General features: G+C 48.0%; 2 protein-coding genes across 5 annotated transcripts in view; one reads left to right on the forward strand and one right to left on the reverse strand.

Annotated features, from left to right (window-relative positions):
- Positions 1–15,007, reverse strand: part of CNNM4 (cyclin and CBS domain divalent metal cation transport mediator 4) — a 41,003-nt gene extending 25,996 nt beyond the window's left edge. For all 4 annotated transcript variants that reach the window (XR_007150745.1, XM_047851819.1, XM_047851818.1 and 1 more), the window contains exon 1: positions 13,574–15,007. Coding sequence is in view for 3 of the 4 variants with exons in the window: in XM_047851819.1 (XP_047707775.1) it covers positions 13,574–14,975 (1,402 nt within the window). In the remaining variant the exon portion in view is untranslated. The remainder of the gene's footprint in view (positions 1–13,573) is intronic.
- A 2,809-nt stretch (positions 15,008–17,816) lies between these two features.
- Positions 17,817–21,492, forward strand: part of LMAN2L (lectin, mannose binding 2 like) — a 92,993-nt gene continuing 89,317 nt past the window's right edge. The window contains exon 1 of the mRNA XM_047851837.1: positions 17,817–17,905. The gene's annotated coding sequence lies outside the window, so the exon portion shown is untranslated. The remainder of the gene's footprint in view (positions 17,906–21,492) is intronic.

Here is a 21,492-nt window from a genome sequence, read left to right on the forward strand (position 1 = left end):
CCTCACTCTAGGTGTATCCTTTCAAATAAAACTGTAATCGTAAGTGTAGCACTTCCCTGAATTCTAGGAGTCATTCTAGTGTATCATCAAACCTGAGAGGGGGGGTCGTCATGGGAACCCTAAATTTATAGCCAGTCAGGGGCAGTGGGGGAGGGGAGACCTGACTTATGACTGGCATCTGAAGTAAGGGCAGCATGTGGGTGGCTGTGAGGGAGGTGTCGGGGGCGTGGTCTAATGCTAACTCCAGGTGGTTACCATCAGAATTGAATTGCAGCACACCCCCCAGGCAGAACAATTTGCAACAAACATTTTAGAAAACACAATTTTAAAGACACCATTTAAGATCACAAAATACTTAGGAATACATCTAAGATGTGTAAGACTTCAACAAAGAAAACGACAAAAAATTATTGAAAGAAATCAATAGGCTATAAAACAAATGGAGGGGTAACCACGTTTATGGATTGGAAGATTCATCGTTATAAAGATGTCAAGTCTTCAAGTTGATCTATAGATTCAGTGCAATTCCATTAAATTCCTAGGAAAAAGGCTAAAGAACAGTCAAGATAATCTTAAAGAAGAACCAAGAAAGAATAATTATTACCAAATATCAAAACATATTAGAAAACTACTGCAATTATGTCAATGTGGTATTGAACAAGAAAAGACAGAGACCAATGGAATATGAGAGTCCAGGGACAGACCCATACATATATATACCACAGCTCAGTGGGGAAGGACAGTTTTTCCAACAGCGGTACTGGAACAGCTAGATAACCCGTACGGATTTTAAAAAAGATTCAAACTGTAATACTTCAGGAACAAAAACAAATTCCAGAAGGATTACAGCTCTAAGCGTGAAAAGGAAACATTATAGCTCTAGAAAATAACACAGGACACAAGCTTCCTAACTTGTGTACAGGCAAAGAATCTTAAACAGGATATGAAAGGCACTAACCCATATGTTTATTAGTATGTGAAAATGTGTTCAACATCATCAGTCACTAGAGAAATGTATCATAAAATCACAATGAAATACTACCACACACCTACCTAGATGACAATATCAGAGTTGGGACAGGAGTGTAAACTTGTAAGAGCATTCTGGGAAAGTGTCTTATCTGTGCCTATGCTATGTCCTGGCAATTCCACACTTAGGTATATTCCCAACAGAAATGCCTACATAACATCACCAAAAGACATGAACAAGAACATTTTTAGTGGCCTTATTTAAATTTTTTTTTAAATGTTTTATTTATTTTTGAGAGAGAGACAGAGTGCAAGCAGGGGAGGGACAGAGAGAGGGAGACACAGAATCCGAAGCAGGCTCCAGGCTCTGAGATGTCAGCACAGAGCCCAATGTGGGGCTCAAACTTACGAACGGTGAGATCATGACCTGAGCCGAAGTCAGAGGCTTGAACAACTGAGCCATCCAGATGCCTGTTAGTGGCCTTATTTAAATAGTTCCAAATTGGAAACAACCCAAATGTCCATCAACATCACAGTATATTTCTATCATGGAATACTATGTAGCAATAAAAAGGAATGAGCTCCATACAACATGGATGAAACTCATAACCTTTATGTTGAGCAGGAGCCAGACACAAAAGACACATACTGGATGATTCACTTATAAAAGTTCAGAAACAGAAAAAATTAAACCATCATGATTGGGGGGACAGGAGCAGTGATTGGGAGGGTACATGGCAAGAGTCTTCTAGGGTGTTGATAATGTTCTATCTCCCGAGCTCAGTGGCAGTGACACAGAGGTATTCCTTTGTGAAAAACTATCAAGTTATACATTTATGATTTATGCACTTTGCTTCAATGAAAAGTTTACTTTAAAACATATCTAGGTGGTTGCCAGAGGCAGGAGATGGAAGGTGAGAGAAATGGGAGAAGGTGGTCAAAAGGTACAAACTTCCAGTTACAAGATAAATAAGTTCTAGGGATGTAATTTCCAGCACAATGACTATAGTTAACAATACTGTATCATATATTTGAAATTTGCCAAGAGAGTAGATCTTAAAAGTTGTCATCTCTTGTGCTGAGAGAAAGAAATGTTTTATCTCTGTGTGGTAAGTGATGGATGTAGTTAACTCGACTTACTGTGGCAAACATTTATAAAAATATGGAATCATTATGCTGTACACCTGAAACTCACAATGGTATATGTGAGCTGTATCTCAAATTTTTAAATTTTTTTATCTTGTTTTGTTTTAATGTTAATTTATTTTGAGACAGAGACAGAGACAGAGACAGAGTGTGAGCAGGGGAGGGGCCAAGAGAGAGAGGAAGACACAGAATCCAAAGAGGCTCCAGGCTCTGAGCTGTCAGCACAGGGCCCGAAGTGGGTCTCTAAACTCATGAATGGTGAGATCATGACCTGAGCCTAAGTCGGACACTTAACCAACTGAGCCATCCAAGTGTCCAACTGTATCTCAATTAAAACAAACAAACAAACAAACAAACAAAAAAACCACCTAGAACAGGGTGCTTGGGTGGCTCAGTTGGTCAAGTGTCTGATTTTGGCTCAGGTCATGAACTCACGGTTCATGGGTTCAAGCGCCTTGCATTGGGCTCTCTGCTGTCATACAGAGCCTGCTTCAGATCTTCTGTCCCCATCTCTTTTTTCCCCTCCACACACCCCTCAGAAATAAATAAACATTAAAAAAAATTTTTTTTTGTCTTTTTAAATCTAGAACTAACAGTAAATTTTCCAGCCTCGAGTTATTGGAATATCCCAATCTTGTCATCTTTTTCTTAGTATCCATGATCTTACTGAAAAGTGACATGGAACAGGGCTTAAGAGCTTGGCCTCTGGAAGGGAACAGCTGCAGTTGCCAGTTAGTTGTCATACAGTCTGGAAAAGATTCTTAGCCTCTCTGAGCCTCAGTTCCCATCTATAGCATTTGGAGGATTAATTAAGTATTTAATAAAGGTTAACCATTAATGAAGGCATTTCTTCCTTCTTTCTGCTCTCTGCTCATACTTAACCTTTTTCCAGAGATCTGGGTCTGGGGCATTTCTGGGGAGATTCGGCTTCATGGGGAGGCTCTGCTCTCTTAGATACCCCTCTACTCTCTGCTGCTTTTCTAGCATAACCTCTTCTCTCCCTAACTGGGACACCAGGGAGGGAGCAGGCAACAGGTGAATCCTGACATGAAACAACCCAAGTAGAGGTGCAACTGAGAAATGTGGCCCTGCCCCTTGACCTGCCTGGTTTCCTGGATCCTCAGATTAAACTCCCACGGTTGGAGCGCCAAATGTGCTGGCAATCAGGATGGCAGGCTTAACGTTCTCCAACTTTAGAGAAACAAATAATTCAGTAAATGAGAAGAATCTCCCCCAATTTGAAGTTTCTCTTCCATATATTTTTTTCCTTAAGCTCTGGCATCTGTTACCCTTAAGATATGCACTAGGGGCCCAGATAAGACAGTATCTGAATTAGCATGTAATTATGTAGTGGGCTCTTTTGACCTCAATGTATTCAGAATTCCAAGAAAGGCACCACACCCGGACAGTGGGGCAGCCTGCCACCTGAGCCAGTATATGAGAACCACCACAGCCCAAGTTGGTGTCCGTGCCAACTGGGGCACCTTTGGATAGTAATAACAATAATTTTTAAAATAGCTAACATTTATTGCATGATGACAATGGTGCCAGGCACTGAGCTAAGCAGTTTACATGCCTTACCTCATTCAGTCCTCACCACAACCCTCTGAGTTGGATACTGTCATTAACATGGACAACCAAATCACCAGCAACCAAAGAGAAACTCCTGAGACTAAGAGTCAGTGACTATTTTGGGCCTTTCATGAAATAAACTCCACTGTAGATTTACTCACTTTACACACTTTTTATTTATTTATTTTTTAATGTTTATTTATTTTTGAGAGGGAGAGAGAGAGAGAGAGCACGAGCAGAGGAGGGGCAGAGACAGAGAGGGAGACAGAGAATCTGAAGCAGGCTCCAGGCTCTAAGCTGTCAGCACAGAGCCCGATGTGGGGCTTGAACTCACGAACCACGAGATCATAACCTGAGGTGAAGTCGGACACTTAACTGACTGAGCCACCCAGGAGCCCCAGATCTACTCACTTTTTAACCTTACTCTTAGGGGGGTGCCTGGCTGGCTTAGTCGGTACAGCATGTGACTCGATCTTGGGATTGTGAGTTTGAGCTCCATGTTAGGTGTGGAGATTACTTAAAAAAGTAAAAATCTTTAGGTGTGCCTGGGTGGCTCAGTCGGTTGAGCACATGACTCTTGATTTTGGCTCAGGTTGTGATCCCAGGGTCGTGGCATCTAACCCCAAATGGGGCTCCACCCTAAGCACGGAGCCTGCTTGGGATTCTCTGTTTCCCTCTGCCCCTCTCCTGCTCATGCTTACTCTGTCTCTAAAAAAATAAATAAAAATCCTTTAAAAAAAAAAAAACAACTTAGGAAAGTGTGATGAGAGATGGACTAATTAAAAAAAATTTTTTTTAATGTTTATTTCTGAGAGAGAAAGACAGACAGACAGAGTGTGAGTGGGGGAGGTGCAGAGAGAGAGGGAGACACAGCAATCCAAGGCAGGCTCCAGGTTCTGAGCTGTCAGCACAGAGCCTGACATGGGGTTTGCGGGGCTCAAACTCGTGGACTGTGAGTTCATGACTTAAGCTGAAGTTGGACACTTAACCACCTGACTGAGCCACCCAGGTGACCCTAGATGAACTAATTTTATTTTATTTTATTTTATTTTTTCAACGTTTATTTATTTTTGGGGGGACAGAGACAGAGCATGAATGGGGGAGGGGCAGAGAGAGAGGGAGACACAGAATCGGAAACAGGCTCCAGGCTCCGAGCCATCAGCCCAGAGCCTGATGCGGGGCTCGAACTCACGGACCGCGAGATCGTGACCCGGCTGAAGTCGGACGCTTAACCGACTGCGCCACCCAGGCGCCCCTAGATGAACTAATTTTAAAGCAGGACTCCTGGGGCATCTTGGGTGGCTCAGCCGGTTAAGCATCTGACTCTTGATTTCTACTCAGGTTATGATCTCATGGTTCATGAGTTCAAGTCCCACATCAGGCTCAGTGCTGACAGTGCAGAGACTGCTTAGAATTTCTCTTTCTCTCTCAAAATAAACTTAAAAAAAAAAAAAAAAAAGCAGGACTCCAGGTGACTGCGCATGTGTGCATTCATGTGTATGTGTATGTGTGTGAGAGCCTGCATGGAGGGATGAGTGAATCTGCCCCCTTGTGTAAGGAAGGGGGTGTGTGTTTAAGCATGTCCATGTGGAGGCAGAGGTGTGTGTGGGGTGTGTGTGTGTGTGTGTGTGTGTGTGTTGTGAGCCTGTCCTATGTGTATTTGGCGGGGGGAGGAATGAGTGTGTGTGGGAGTAAGACTGACTGGGATGGGGGGCATGGAGCCTCCTTCCAACCGAGGCTCCTGGCTGCCTGCTGGCCAGAGACTAGGCGGTCCAGAGAGCCTGGGGAAACCAGTCTTTCAAGAACCCTGCCCAGGTCACAGTAAATCAGCCCTGCAGCATGGAAGCAACTCTGACTATAACCTCTGGGGAATGCTCCAGCAACACCAGGTTTAACCCCCAGCAAAACAGGCTGGCAGCTAAACACACACACACACACACACACACACACACCAACCTGGCAGCTGCACACCCCAGCCCTCTGGGCTCACCTTTTCTTCAGCCACACAGTGCTGCCCAGCCCTCAGTCTGTGGAAATCCTCCAAGATACTCCTCCCAAGAATCCCAGGGATAAAAAGAGATTTCATGTCTTACAGGAGGAGCAATCAGAAGAACCAATCTAAACTGGGTTCCAAAAAGCAGGGCACAAAATTGTATGTAGACAATGGTTTCCATGTGAAAATACATATGACCAGCTAATGGGAAAGTTTACATGGCTATAAAAATGAAAATGGTTTTGGCAGGAAGGATGGGGTTTGGGGCAAGTAAAGTTTCAGCTCCCGGCCCACCCCCCACCCCGACACACACACAAAAGAAAAAGAAAAAAAAAAAAAGAAAATGGTTTTGATCTTGCTGCTTGTGACATGATTTTTAGAGTACATTTCTAAAAAGATTATTATAACAAATCAAAATATTAAAAAGTAGTTCTCTCCAGATCACAGGTTCATGGGTTGTTTTGTTTAGATTTTTCTGTGTTTCCTAAAGTTCTGACGATAAGATGTATCTGGTTTATAATAACCACTAATAAAAAGAAAATCACATAAAAAAATGGAACAGGAATAGACTGAGGAGTCCAGACTCCAGTTTATGAAGTGGGCCAGGAGTCCTTTATGTAGCCACAAAGCCTTTTATGACAGGATGTCTTGGCACACTCAGGCGTGACAACAGGGGTAACCTGAGGGACAGAATGGGCGAGCATCTCGTCACAGGGCAGCTGTACTGGACAGCAGACAGAGCGGCTCAGAGAAGGAGAGCAGGCAGCTGGATCAAATAGCAGCAACAGCTCCCGACAGCTACACCCCATCCTCCTAGCTGAGGGCCGTCTCAGGCGCCTCTGGGAAATTCCTGAACTCTCACATCCATGGAAAGGGCTGAGGAGCGATCACAATTTGCAGAAGCAGTTTTACCCTAAGTTGGCATCAATGACAAATACACTCATCTCTCATTCTGTGGTTTCGTCCAAAATCTCCCATAATAAGAGGCACAGAAGTGGGGAAATGTTGCATCTTATGCACCTTTGAGGATCCAGCTAGAATGCCACCTCCTTTGGAATGCCTTCCCAGACTTCTACTGATAAGAAAGGCATCAGCTTCCCCAAAGGCCCTGCCCCTTACCCATTCTCCTATAGGACACAGTCCTGTGCTTGTGTGTTTCTGTGCACTCATCTATTTAAGCATCTGTTCAATACCCCCTGTCCTGACCAGAGGTGTTCAGGGAAACTCTGGGACTGGGCTTTCTAACTGAAAATATAGGACTTTTGAAAAGCAAACACCAGCATGTTAGATTGGTACGATCTAAGCTCGTAGGGCTTAGACAAAAGGCAGTGCCTTCCAGTACACAAGTAAGAGCTGTGGGAAGTGATCTGTCAAGAGGCTGAAGAAACTGCCGTCAGTCCTGGCTTCCCTATGGAGCCTGGCCTACAGGCTGTAGGATGCCAGTGACGGGGAGATGTGCAGCTGCCTGCCGGCCAGCACCATACCTCCCTATCCATGGTGGCCATGCTCCATGCCCACAAGCACCTGACCAAAGAGAAAGTGAGGAGGAGCCCGGCCAGTGTTTTGTCAGCTGCCCCGCTGGCACCGTTGCCCTAACAGGCGGCTCCTGTCACCGTCTCAGATACACTTGCTCCCTGGCAGCTTCTCAAGATCAAATCACCAGCTCAGCTGGAGACTATTTCCAGGTGGAGCTATGAGAGACCAGGTGTGTAGCTGACTTTGCTCTCCACTTTTTTTTTTTTTTTAATGTTTATTTATTTTGAGAGAGAGAGCACAAGCTGGGAAAGGTAGAGAGAGAGGGAGAGAGAGAGAGAATCCCAAGCAGGCTCTGTGCTGTCAGCGCAGAACCTGACACGGGGTTCGATCTCATGACTGTGAGATATGACCTGAGCCAAAATCAAGAGTCGGACGCTTAACTGACAAAGCCACCCAGATCCCCCAGCTCTCCATTCTTGAGGCTGTCCTCTCCCAGCACCTTATGACTTAACTGTCCCATCCCCAGTCTATGCTTGGCTGTCACCCTATCTGGTTTCCCCAGGAGGGTCCCAAAACCACGCCTGCCTGGCTCTTTTTCATCTCTCCAAGGAGTCACTTTAACTGAGCTTCTACATGCTCTGCATGTTCTGCCTGCTCTCAGATGACTTCCAAACCTTTAACCCTGGTTCTGGCCTCCCTCCCAAGTGCCCCCACCTAAGCACTTTCACCTGCACACTTGCCTGGATGGACTGTACCCTCACACTGCTCCATGTGGTCCCAGACCAGCAATGGCCATCATCTGAGAGCCTGTCAGAAATACAGGCTCTTAGGAGCACTTGGGTGGCTCTGTCCATCAAGCACCCAGCTTTGGCTCGGGTCATGATATCTCATGGTCAGTGGGCTCGAGCCCCACATCGGGCTCTGTGCTGACAGCTGAGAGCCTGGAGCCTGGTTCGGATTCTGTGTCTCCCTATCTCTCTCTTCCCCTCCCCTGCTTGTGCTCTGTCTGTCTCTTTGAAAAATAAACATTAAAAAAAAGAAAAGAAAAGAAATACAGCCTCTTAGGCCATACCCCAGACCCACTGAGTTCAACTCTGCATTTTAACAAAATGTCCAGGCAGTTCAGGTGCACGTTCAAGTGTGAGCAGCTCTGGTGAGCACAAAGGAGTCCAATCAAGGGTCACATCACTTTACCACTACCACCACCCCCAATTCTCCAAACTGTCTTTGCTTCCTCCTCTTCCCACTTCTGTTAAATGACAACATCATCCATCTGTATCCCAAGCTAGAAACCTCAGATGTTCACAACTACTTCCTGGCTCTGACTCCCAACATCTCCAAAATGATCACTGAGTCCTGTTATTCTGACTTCAGAAGCATCTCGTAGGCCTAGACCTTCCTTGGCCCCACTGCACCTACCAGAACTGTGCATAGTAAGCTTCATTTACCTGTCTGTGTCCCTGGTAGACTGCGAGTTCTGTCAACAGCACTGTTTTAGTCCTCTCTGATTCCCAACAGCAAGCACCGTGTCTGACACATAGGCCTCAAAAAATTAGATGTTTATTGCAACAAAGGAACAAACCAGGAAACAAGGAGAAATAAGGTACTTAAAGTGTGTCAGATGGTAGGAACCAAAAGTAAAGGCAAAATTATGCAGTGTTTTTTTCTTAATAAAGTTGTTGCAGGAAGAAAAACGTACGTGGGAGAAGTGTGTTGTGGCACAGATGGAAACATGGGAGGAGTTTTTAATGAAAATATTTCTAGCTGTTTTTCTCTTCAATACATATGCCCAGTAACTTTCTACAAGGTCAGTAATAGGTCCAAAGTCATCTCATGGGTCGGTGACCAGGGTGGGTGGAGTTTAAACCCAAGTCTTTACAGGGGGCTAGATGGTTATAAAGTAGGTGGGGAAAGATAAGATGCCTACAAATGAGCACAGTGTCTGAAAAGGGCAGGAATATCACAGAGGGAAAGGACGGGAGAAGGCTGAAAGGTGAGCTTCATTGTGGGGCTGGAGTTTCTGACTGATTTGGGAGAGCTTATTCGTCACTTTGCCTCCAGGGTCTGAGAGGATCTTTGGTAAAGGAAAAACGCAACTGGGCCAGGAGTAGCCCAGGGAGCCGCTGTTCTAAGATCTCAAGCTGTAGACAAAGCCAACCACAACACCCACTACTGCAAACAGTTGTAGGCAAGTGTCGAGGTTTAAGTCGGTTTAAGTCAAAGGACCAAGGTTCAAATGGCATGAGCCTCTCAGTGGCCTTATAGCTCTAACCAATCATAGTCTTACTCCTGACGTCCTGCAGCACCTAGCCCCATGTCTTGCACAGACAGTATGAGGTTCAATAAATATCTAATGATAAATGCCTTGAGTTGGGAGGCAGAGCAGCTGAGAAGCTGTAACCTTCTACCTTAGTCTCTAAGGGAAGCTCAGCCTCATGTCTGCAACTAACTTCTCAAGCCTGTCTTAAGTGTGTAGGAGCATCTTCATGACTCACACTAATGAGTGAAGCTATGTATGTATACTCCCAACGGCCAAAAACTGCTTATTCAGAGAAACTGAAGCACAGGAAAGGGGAACCATGCATCACATTCAAGACCCCAGACTCTGGGCACCGGGGTGGCTCAGCTGGTTGAGCGTCTAGCTTCAGCTCAGGTCATGATCTCACGGCTTGTGGGATGGAGCCCCACATTGGGCTCTGTGCTGCCAGCTCAGAGCCTGGAGCCTGCTTCTCACTCTCTGCCCCTCCCCTGCTCGCACTCTGTCTGTCTCTCTCTCAAAAATAAATAAATATTAAAAAAAAAAAAGGACCCCATGAGGCGCCTGGGTGGCTGAGTCAGTTAAGCATCTGACCAGTTAAGCTCAGGTCATGATCTTGCAGTTTGTGAGTTCAACCACCGCATCGGGCTCTTGTGCTGACAGCTCGAAGCCTGAAGCTTGCTTCTGATTCTGTGTCTCCCTCTCCGCCTCTCTCCCTGCTCACGCTCTGTGTCTCTCTCTCAAAAATAAACATTAAAAATAAATAAATAAATAAATAAAAGGACCCCAAACTCTGCTTCTCAGCTTCTCAGTCCGTGAACCATTATATGTTACTGTAGGAGCTCCTCCTGTCTTGATGCAACTAGAAATATCAAGTCCCCTGGATAACAGCACAACACGCATTTTACTTTATCCCTTATCCAGCTCCTCAAAATTCTAATACCTATGGACTGGGGACAATTCTGTCTCAAATCTAACAGGTCATTCATTCATTCCATGACTTTTTATTGAGATGTCTTACTATGTGCCAAGAACCATTCTAGGGCCTAGGGATACACCAGTGACCGAAACAAAGAGCTCTGCTCTTTGGAACTTATATTCTAACAGAAGGAGACAGACAATAAATAGCATAGTAAATCTGTAAATTACGGAGTTGTTAGAAAGTGATTTATGCTATAAAAAACGAAACATTAGCACAGGGTGGCAGAGATCAGGAAGGTCAAGGAGGATGGAAGGTTATAGTTTCAAATGGGACAACAGGAAAGCCTCATTGAGAAGGTAAAGTTGAAGCAGACAGGAGGGAGGGGAGACAGTGAGGCATGTAACGTTTGGGGAAAAACATTCCAGCCTGAAGAACAGCCAGGGCAAAGGCCCTAGTGTGGGAGTGTCCTGGTGTCTTCAAGGAACAGTAAGAAGGCCAGCAGGGTTTGCCAGATAGTCAGTCATTCATTAGTTGTTCATTCATTCATTCATTCATTCATTCACTTAACAAACATTTACTACAGACCCATCTCTTTGCCAGGTACTAAGTGGTGAAAACACTAATAAGGCATGATCCCTACCCACACAGAACTCATAATGTTGGGGAACAAGGAGACAAAATGACCTTAAAACAGGATTACACTCAGAGCAGAAAGACTCTGGCAGAGGTCAGAGTTGGGCCCTCACCCAACTTGGAGATGCTGAAGAGTCTACTGAAGCATGAGAAAGACCCTCAGGCAGATGCCTGACCACACTTGGCAGGCACCCAGCTCTTGTTTTGATGCTGCCGACAATGCTGGCCACGTTAAGCTTCCTCACTGGGTTTTTCTTAGCTAAAAAAGAAGCCTTCCAAACATCAGATTTGTAAAGAAAATCTTTTAAGGTGCAAATGCAAAGTGTTTCCGTGTCCTAGAGGGCCTCAGACTTCACAGGTAAATGCCAGATGGAAAGATTTTGGAGAGGCCATATTGGCGGCAGCCCAGAGTGGCAATGAGTTAGGACGGAACCACAAAACCCGAGGATGTGTCCATTAGGAGTGACCATCATATCACACTCACATCTCCAGGGCTTCATGCTGCACTGGGTAGACTGTGCCTGCATTTCCATGGAATTAGCAGCACCCCCTCCAGGGCTAGGGTGAGGGCTGGGGCTCAGGTTCAGACCACTGGCCCCTGTTAAGTAAGGTCTAGTGAACTAAAATGTACATCTGGAGAGTTCCACTCAGCAGAGCTCTGGGCCGAAAGATGCTAGCTCTATGTTCCCAGCTTCCTGAAGTCATACTTTTTTTACGTGATGAGTCCAAAGATGGTCCTGCCAACCCCAGGAAGCTCCCACCAGACAAGAGCTGAACCCTGCCGATCAGGGGCTGGGAAGCCCAGCCCAGCCAATCCACACTGGCTGTTTCCAGACTCGAGATGAACGATGCAAACGTGCTTGTAGGGTGTGTCACCAGCAACAGTCCCAAGGACCATAGAGGTGGTGAGCAGGAAGCCGCCCTGGTGAGTCCCAACCAGGTTCCTCACCAAGCAACATGGGAGAAGTCCTCAGGGCCAAGAGGCTGCAGGGTGAAGGTGGGGCACAAATCCTCACTGCTCTTCTTCAGGCTCAGCTACCTGGGACAAACAGGTTCTAGGGCCTGGACCTGCAAAGCTCCCCCCCCACACTGTGCCATCACCACCAGATGTCCCTTCAGTCCCTCTGCAATGAAGCCACCTTACCAGACTGTCTCCCACTTGGACTCATGTTACTCAAGTCCTTCTCAGATCTGATGCTACGAGTCACTCTCTCAAACTGATGAAGGGAGGGTACCAATCTCCCACTCTGGCCCTGACCAGAGAGCATCTTTTAAGACTAAACCTGGCAGGGCCTCCTCCTACCAATCCCACCCTCCACCACTGACCTAGCCAGTTCCAGGCTCTCCCCAACTCTCATGAAATAATAGACTGACAAGCGTCTGAGGCTTGCTCCCTGCTTGAGTGCCGAAGGTGCTCCCAGCCCTAAACTGGCAGGCTGCCTCAGCCAGCAGGAGCTCTACCTATGGGGAAAGGAAGCAAAATCCCTGGTCCCTTCCCCCATTCCTTTATGAAGAGCTTCCCTTTCTGCCTCCTCATTCCCTTTGGCCTAGGAGGGTTTTACTCCATAATTGGCTTGTTTACTGCCACTGAGGGCTTCTGGGTGGCAGAAGTGGGAGGAAAAGTTTTGTTGGAAGTAAGGAAAGGGGTGTGTGTCCTGAGCTTTGAGGCTGGTGAGTAAAACTTCCAAGTGCCTCTCTAACTACCTGAGAACTGGCCAAGAACCCATGTGAGAAAAAAACACAAGGCACTGCAAGGCCAGCTGAAGATTCTCAGACCACAGGAGGGAAGCTTATGTTTGGTGCCTGCAAAAAGACAGAACAATAACCAAAACTTGATGTGCTTGCTTCTGCTGAGTAGTCGAAAGCTTTACTTGGCACTGTTCTGAGTGGGGAGCAAACCAGAGACCTCCCAATTCGGCTTCTGTGGGCTAGGAGCTCCAGTAACATCACTCTTGCTCAAAACTTCCGAAAGCTCCAAGCTCCAAGCAAACTTACTGCCCTGACTGCAGGCTCTTCCAAAGGCCCCAGATGACTCAGCCTCTCCCCCTGACCACTGAGCGGCTGAGCCTATACCCAGCTCAACAGGACCATCTGCTGGGCCACAAGCACATCCTTTGCCACCCCAATCAGGTGCTCTGCAACTCATGGGGTTTCCCGTGCCTCAAGTACCACGTCTCCCCATATCTTCAGGCTCTCCTCAAATGCTTCCTCCCATGTGAAGGTTTTCCCAGGTCCCCAGCCCCTTCCCCACCTCAGCCCACTCAGATGTGGGGCTCCACACTCTAATGTCCGTGGCCTCTTTTAAGGCATTAGCCTTACTCTGTCCTGCTTCAATTGCTCCCTGAGGCCTTGCTCTATCCCTCCAAGTGCACGAGTGTGTCTCAGCTCTGATTCACCTGAAGCACAAAGCACAGTAGCTGGCAGACAGCACACGCTTAGGAAATGTTCCTGCTGTCCCAAATACCATTCACCTCAGAGGCACAGGAAGTGATGGGCAAAGGAAAAGAGTCACACAAAAACACTAAGACCAGCAGACACAAAACAGGCAAGTGAATGAGAGGTGTCACAAAGACAGTTAACGGAGAGGGCGAGCATCAGGCCTTACCCTTCTTGAACTCCTCCAGCATGGCATCCAACTTGGTGTCGTGGAAGACAAAATGCACTGGATGGTTATAGAAGCGGGTGATGGTCTTGAGGGGGGTGCAGTCATCAGGGTCCACGAAGGCCAAGTCTTTGACATAGAGAATATCTACAATATTGGACTGCTCATCTTCAAACACGGGGATGCGGGTATAGCCACTTTCCATAATCTCTGACATGGTGTTGAAGTCCAGGATGGCATCACTGCGGATCATGAAGCAGTCTTGGAGCTGGGTCATGATGTCCTCCACGGTCTTGGTCCGTAGCTCCAGGGCACCCTGGATCATATTTAGCTCCTCTTTCACCAGATCATTATAGGGCTCTGTTACCTTCAACATCTCCATCAGCTTCTCCCGATTGTAAACAGTGCGAATCTCCTGGCCCAAAACAAAATCCAGGAGCTTGCTAATGGGGAAACTGAGGGGGAAGGTGAGAAGCATAAAGAATTTGGTGAGAATGATAGTATTGGCACCCACTGCCAGCCCGTGTCGGGAGCACAAGGCCTGAGGTACAATCTCCCCAAAGATGACAATGCCAATGGTGGAGGAGGCCACCGCCATGAGTCCAGACCCAATGAGGATGTCTAGAAGGATGGTGAGGGAGGTGTTGACCAGCACGTTTCCCAGGAGCAGCGAGCAGAGTAAGTAGTTGCCCTTGCGCCGAATGGGCTCGATCTTCCGGGCATAGCGCCTTTCCTTCTGGGTGCCACAGTTCTGCACGATGCGCAGCTCCATGGGGTCCAGGGCCATAAGCCCCAGGTTGAGACCAGAAAATATGCCCGACAGCACCAGCAGCACCATAATGAGGAGGATGTGCAGCCAGAGGGGCAGGAACCTCCCAGCCTCCTCCACCATGAAGAGCAGCGAGTCCTTATCGGTCCACCTCTGCCAGGGCCCGTCCACCCCAGCCCGGGTGCACAGTGCATACAGTTTCATGTTCTCGCTCCTCCGGAGGAACTTAGTGAGCACCACCAGCATCCCGGACGTGTTCCCTCGACTCACGTTGACCAGCTGCTGGACGACCAGGTCCTTGGTGAGCTCGGGGCAGTTGGTGGAGTTGTGAGTGGCCTCGGAGTTGTCCACCTCGGTGAAGGAGATCAGGTTGCTGGAGATGGAGCCCAGCCTCTGGCCGTACAGCCTCAGGTTCACCGTACTGCCCTCGGACACGAAGATGATGCCATCCGGATTCATCCCACACGATTTGTTACAGCTCGCCAGCCTCATGCCCAGGATCGCGCCCCGCTGGGGGTCGCTCTGACCCCGGGCCCCCCGCGCCCACAGCAGCACCAGCAGCAGCAGCGTCGCCAGGAGGAGGCGCCCTCGGGCCGGCCCGCCGCCCCGGCGCCCGCCCCCGCCCACCGGCGCCATGTTGCTCCGGCTCGGCCGCCGCCGCTCCCCGCGCCCCGCTGCGCGGCCCCGCTCCCGCCGCTGCTCCTGCCGCTTCGCCGCCGCCGAGCCAACTGCCCGGGCCGCAGGCCTGACGTCAGGTCAGCGCCCCTCCCGCCCCGCCCCGCCGACCCACGCCCCTTATTTGCATGGGAGACCCCGCCTCTGGAAGCGCGGCTCCGGTGCCCGCCCTTAAGGGGGTCCCGCGCTTAAGGTGGAGCTGCGCCTGAGCGCGGGAGCCGCGGGCGGACGCTCGCCCCGCCCTTCTCCTCGCGCGGCCATTCCCGCGGGCCTTTCTGCTCACGGGTTGTACGCGCGGCCCGCTCTCCTGCTGCCGAGGCTTGCGCTCCTGGTCTCGCCGCTCCTCTGCCGCAACCTAGACGGGCTTCGCATGCTCGGCTCTTTCCCCAGAGCCCTGGCGCTTTCTTGGGGGGGGGGGGGGAGGGGGTCTGGGGGGGATTGCTCTTTGCTGGAACCTCGGAAGCAGTACCACGTTGTGCTCGGGCGAGAAAAATGCTTTTACTGATACAAAAAGAAAAAAGAAAAGGAGAACCTGAGGGCTGAGGCCTGAGAGGCCTACAGGCCTTTCAGCCTTGCAGACTGCCCCTTGAAGACTTTTGTGGCCTCTGCACTCTTGAGGGTTTTGATGACCTTGTCCCAAAGCCAGAAGTAGGTTCCACGGCCCTGCCCCCAGTCTGAGACATCCTTTGGCCAGTGGCTGCCTGGTTGGAAGAGAATCTGGGAAACTGAAGATATAGATTGTACCCGCAGAAAGAAGGGCCAGGGTCCGTCCTAGTCTTATCTCAGGTCGTTTCCTTTTAGGACGCAAATGTTGAGTCCCTCCTATGTGCCAGGCATCTTGTTCCAGACTCTGACAATATAGCGGTGAATAAACCAAAGCCCCTGCCCCCTGGAGTTTACAGTCTAGAGCAGACAATAAGCAAGTAAACACACATGCATAATATTTATTTAATCCTTTGCACAACACTAAGAGGTAGTGTTATTTTTCCATTTAACAGATGAAGAAATTGAATCTAGGCACAAGTTGGAGTCCCTCCAGATTGCTATTTTAAGAACAGGCTTGTGTGACTGGTAAGGCACATTGGAGTGTCTCTCAGACCAGGTTTCTATATCTATAAAACGGGAGTAAGAATGACAAGGCGGCACCATCTCACTAAGCTTATGGGAACACTTGGCCTAGGCATTGAACAGGACAGGACAATTCTGAATGTTCTGTGTAGCTGATGTTGTTGTTGCCTGCCCTTCCAGACCAAACCCCTAACCCCAAATTGTGGTGGTGACTGGCTAGCTGGGGCAGACGCATGTGAAAATGAGCTGAGAGGTGTGGCACCAGGCCTAGCCCTGAAATGACTACTTCCTGGATGGCCCTACCTTGGTGTCAGTTAGCGACTATGAATTGAGCACCAAGCACTCAGGAGGTGTGGGGAAGACCGCAGCCGCCTGCCCTGTTAGGGGGAAGGAGACAGACAGACAAACAACCTCACAATAATTGCAGAGGTGCACAAAATAGGGAATCGGGTACCAGGTTGACCACTGGGTCTCAGAGCAAGTTTTTTTCCCAACCCTGGAGACACAGAATCCATTTTACTCTCTCCCTGCACAAACACATGTGTTTATTTTTGTTGTGGTATACTGTTTGCCAATAAAAGCAACAATCAATACCAGCCGGAAAGAGCCCAGAGAGGAACAATCCTATAGTGTTGTACATACTAGGCCAGCCTGAAGCAGTCCCTTTCAGGTAGGCACCTCACTTCATATTCTACAGTGTTTCTAGCTGGCCACTTTTGTAAGGAGCAGGAGCCCCCGGATGGGCACTAGCCAAGACAGAGCAAAAACAGAAAGCAGAACCTTGGACTGGCTGTTCCCTCCCTTCTCCACCGATACAGGATGAGCCACCTGCATCACCTCAGAGCAAGCCCAGCTTTCAGAGAGGCTTTTGTCCACCTCACTTCATCTTTTTCCAGCCAGCTGGAAACACCCTTCCCATGGTACTTAGAGACTTTACCATTCTATTATTGACCAATCGGCTATTTTTATTTTGCCCTTTACAAACTGTCAAACTCAGAAGCTCCCTGTATATGCACTGAGTCCAATAAGAGAAGTCAACAAAGGGAAGGGGAAAAAAAAAGCTTTTGAGATACCTGGGTTTAAGTGGGAATCTGGTAAGAAGAGTTAGTCTCTGCTAAAGTTCATTTAATTCCACCCATCCACAATTGCATTCACATCCGTACTTAAGTGAATAGAACAGAATCAACAAAGTAAAGAAATGAAATACCTTGTTGCCCACCCAGAGCCTTCAATCTGGCAGCGAAGACAAGAATCTCTCGAAAAAAATTAAAAGCAGTGTAACTCAGAAAGTGTCAGAGGAGCTATTTGAGGTCCAGACTGGAGTCCAGGTTCATTTCCTGCCAGGCTTTCCCCCCCCCCCTAAAATTTGTTCCTATCTATCTATCTAGCGAGTGAGCAGGGAAGGGGCAGAGAGAGGGAATCCAAGCAGGCTCCGTACTGCCAGTACAGAGTCTAATGTGGGGCTCCAGCCCACAAACTGGGAGATCATGACCTGAGCCAAAACCAAGAGTCAGATCTTCAACCAACTGAGCCACCCAGGTACCTCTCCTGCTAGGCTTTTATCTCTGGTTAGGGCATTTAAACTTTTCTCATCTGCAGAGTTGAAAAACCTCTCCCACAGATTGGTGGGGACAACATGGAGATGGAGGTCTATCTGTGTGAAGAATCAGGAAGCCTGGACAAATGTGTGGCTTCTGTGAACCAGGCTGTGAGAAGTGCAGAAAGAGATGTGCAAATGAGAAGTCTGTCTACTTTGGGGGTCAGACCTGTTTCTCTGCTGCAGGGTGGAAGCCCTTACTCCCCTGAATTATCTCCAGTTGCAAGTAAGGAGTTTGGGGAAGTTCTTTCTCAGAGGGGTCTGGTACCTGACTTCTGAGCATCACAGAGCACTCCACTCATGACTTTGGGACCTGACAGGTTCTTTCTGGGCCCTATGGCAGCATGTCTACACCTCCCGGAGAGCACTCCTTTCTGGTCCTGTGCAGGGAGACAGGATTAAAAGTCTATTGCCCCTTATTTTGTACCTGGCAATGTGCTGACCCTAAGAATCCAATGAAGAACAAGGTCCTAAATAGTAACCTGGGATCTCCTGTTCCACTCCTCAGGCTGTGATCCTCCCAGGCTGTTTTCTTAGTCGTCTTCAACATTTGGGTGTCCAGGATGAGGAGCTGCTGCCAGATAAGCAGCCCATCTACTGGTGGAGCTCAGAGCCTGAGGGCTGCCATGCCCCCCCAAGTCCCTTGGAGGATGCTGTGGGCCCTGGGATTCAAAAGCCTGGTTGGGAGCAATTTTCAGAGTGAGGGAGGGGCCACATCAATACATGCAGTGGCCTGTTCACCAGCTCTCTGCAAATCTGCAATAACCCTGAGCATTTTCAAGTTATATCTGTGCTATTAAATTGTCTTGGGAAAGAAGGGGCAGTCATCCCTCCACAGAGGGACAGAGCAAGCATGGGGGTAGCTGAGATGGTACCGTGGCTCAAATCTCAACTCAGGTCACCCCAACAAGTGGGGACATGAGGACCTGGTATCATTTTCTACCTGAGACAGACACCTCATTAAGCCAGAGGAGGGGATGAAAGCATCAGAACAACGGATTCAGGCCAATAATAGGATGTGCCTGTGACAGGAAGTAGAATGCCAGAAGAACAAAGGGGAGGAAGCGTTTGTATTAATTGGGTAGGTTTCAAAGCTCCATGGCCATAGGACAAATTGTTCTCCTTTGGGACAGGACCACAGGAGGGAGGATGCCTCACCATAGGGGTTCAGGCACAGCTCAGGAGGCACACTGTGGGGCTGGCTTGGCCATGGATTGCCTGTGTAACCTGGGACTCTGGGACATTCTGGAGTATTGAGTCAGATGATGCCTGGCACCTGGTAAGAGCTCAATGAACATGATCAGTAACCATGATGGTGAAGGACATGACAAGGCAGGGATTTTTAGAGGACACTCAGATTTCATTAGCCCCACTGTGTATCTGCATCCAACTCTAGCTGCTGTCTTCGAGTTCTTTCCCTTCCCTTTCCCTGCGAGACAGAAAGTCTATAGAGGATGATAGAGAAGAGAGGCCAAGGGAGATCATCAGGGACTAAACAAGACCATCTGGACCCCTTGGGGCTCTGTGGTAAGGGAACAAAGGAGGCTGGGGTGCAGGTAGTGCTGCTGGAGGTGACAGGGGTTGTCATGGTGCATGCAGGTTCAGGCTGCAAAGGCTGGCAAGTGGGAAAGTGGGAAGCCTGTCACTCAGATCTGAGAGACTTGACAACCCAGAAGGCAAGTCCTCCTGGGGAGAGCAGGGCCCCTGTGAAGAGTCCCAGGCAAGCACAGGTGTGAGAGGGGCTGAGCTCCAGGGCCCTGCCTACTCCCCTTTCTGCTTTCCTCCTCCCCTCCTGCACTGGAGAGCCCTGTCCCCAAGACTGGCTACCCCAACAAGCTTTTCCTTCTGCCTCCAAAAACACCAAGACCCTTTTTTATGTTAAGAGATTAACTGTTAATCACCAGAGAAAAGTAAGGAAGAGCAAGATAAAAAACACTGAGTATTTACAAAAGCTTAAGAACAACTTCTTGAAGTCATTGTCCCTAGTTTCCAACCCTTTTTCATAGCTGGCAAATGGAAACAGGCTATAGCAGAAATGCCATGGGCTCTGTCCCTTACCAGCTGGTGAATTGGGGCAATAGTGCTTGACTTCTTAGGGTCTTGATTTCTCCATTTTTAAGATGGGGATCAAGAGACCCTTGGATTGTACTAAAGGGACTAAATGAGCCCAAGTTTGGTAGCACTGCTCCTAAATATGTTTCTTTTCCTTCCCTCAGGCCAGGACTTTCATATTACATTTTATTCATTTATTCATTCCTGTATTTTTATATTTTTACTGGGCTTTTAAAATTGCCAAAATGATACATGCTCCTTGCAACAAATTCAAATCATAAATAGAAAACAGAAGTTCCCCCAACTTCCCTATCCACTGCCCACAAATTGTTTCTCTGTATTCTGCCACCTTCTGCCCACTTCATTTTCTCCTTTACTCTGGACTGTAGGCAATTTCCCACTGGATTGAGAGTCCCTCAAGGACAAAACCTGTGTCATAGGCATCTCTGTATCCAACATGCTTGGTATTCCATATGCATTTGTGGGATGAATTGGATTTTCCTAAAAAAGGGGCTAGGAATAATACTGTTGGGGGCCAGGAATGGGAAATGAGGAGGAAGCTTCTAGCCAGTAGTTTTATATATAAAATTGCAGCTAGAAAACTGTTTCATGAAATTGCATTTACCCCATAATACAATTTCCACTCTAGCCTATGTCTTAAAAAAATGAAGAAAAAAAAAAAAAGTCTGCCCTGCACCTAACTAAAGTGATTTCTTGGCCAATCTCCAATTTGAAAAATACTGGCATCAGTCTCATGCATTGCTCATGAGCATCCACTGGAATTCTCTTTGGATGAAACTTAGGAAGACTGGTGGGAGTTTGAATGTTCTCCTTATAAATGATACCCACACCCACAGTGCCTGGCATAATCCACATGAGGCAATAAATCTCCCCAGGCAGATCAGTGAGGCAAGTTCCTGATCACTGAATCTTATTGTCTCCCAGCCCTGCCCAGAAAAGGAGACGGCCTTTGAGACCTTCATTCCCAAGTGTCCAGATTTCTACAGGTTTGTCCCAAACAATTGCGCAGGTACCAAATACCTGTAGAGCCTTCAACAAATGGTGAGGCCCGAAAGGCCTTGGGGCCTTATCTCCAACATGAGGGGACTGGGTCTGATAATCAGGTTCTATCCTCATTTAAATTCTCTGATGTGTAATTTTCCTAAGCAATCAAGAGAAGGCAAAGATAAGATCAACAAGATCATGGAGTGCCTAGGTGGCTCAGTCAGTTAAGGGTCCTACTCTGGATTTCGGCTCAGGTAATGATCTCACAGGTTCCTGGGATTGAGCCCTGCATTGGGCTCTGCAATGCCAGTGCACAGCCTGCTTGGGATCCTCTCTTTTCCTCTCTCTCTGCCCCGCCCCCACTCACCCTCTCGCTCTTTCTCAAAAACAAATAAAAATTAAAAAAAGAGAGAGAGATCAGGGCCACCTGGGTGGCTCAGTCGGTTGGGCGTCTGGTTTTGGCTCAGGTCATGATCTCATGGTTGGTGGGTTCAAGCCCCGCGTTGGGCTCTGTGTGGACATCTCAGAGCCTGGAGCCTGCTTCGGATTCTGTGTCTCCCTCTCTCTCTCTGCCTCACCCCAGCTTGTGCTTCTCTTTCTCTCTCTCTTAAAACTAAATAAACATTAAAAAAAAAAAAAAAAAGATCAACAGGATTAGATGTAGTGGGCATCTGTTGCTCTGAGCTGTCCAGCTTCCTGTCCCCTTCTTCAGGGAACAGTACTCCCTATTCTCTGGGGACCTGTCCCACCTCCTTT

The sequence above is a fragment of the Prionailurus viverrinus genome, chromosome A3 (assembly GCF_022837055.1).
Source record: "Prionailurus viverrinus isolate Anna chromosome A3, UM_Priviv_1.0, whole genome shotgun sequence".
In the NCBI taxonomy this organism is placed as follows: Eukaryota; Metazoa; Chordata; class Mammalia; order Carnivora; family Felidae; genus Prionailurus; species Prionailurus viverrinus.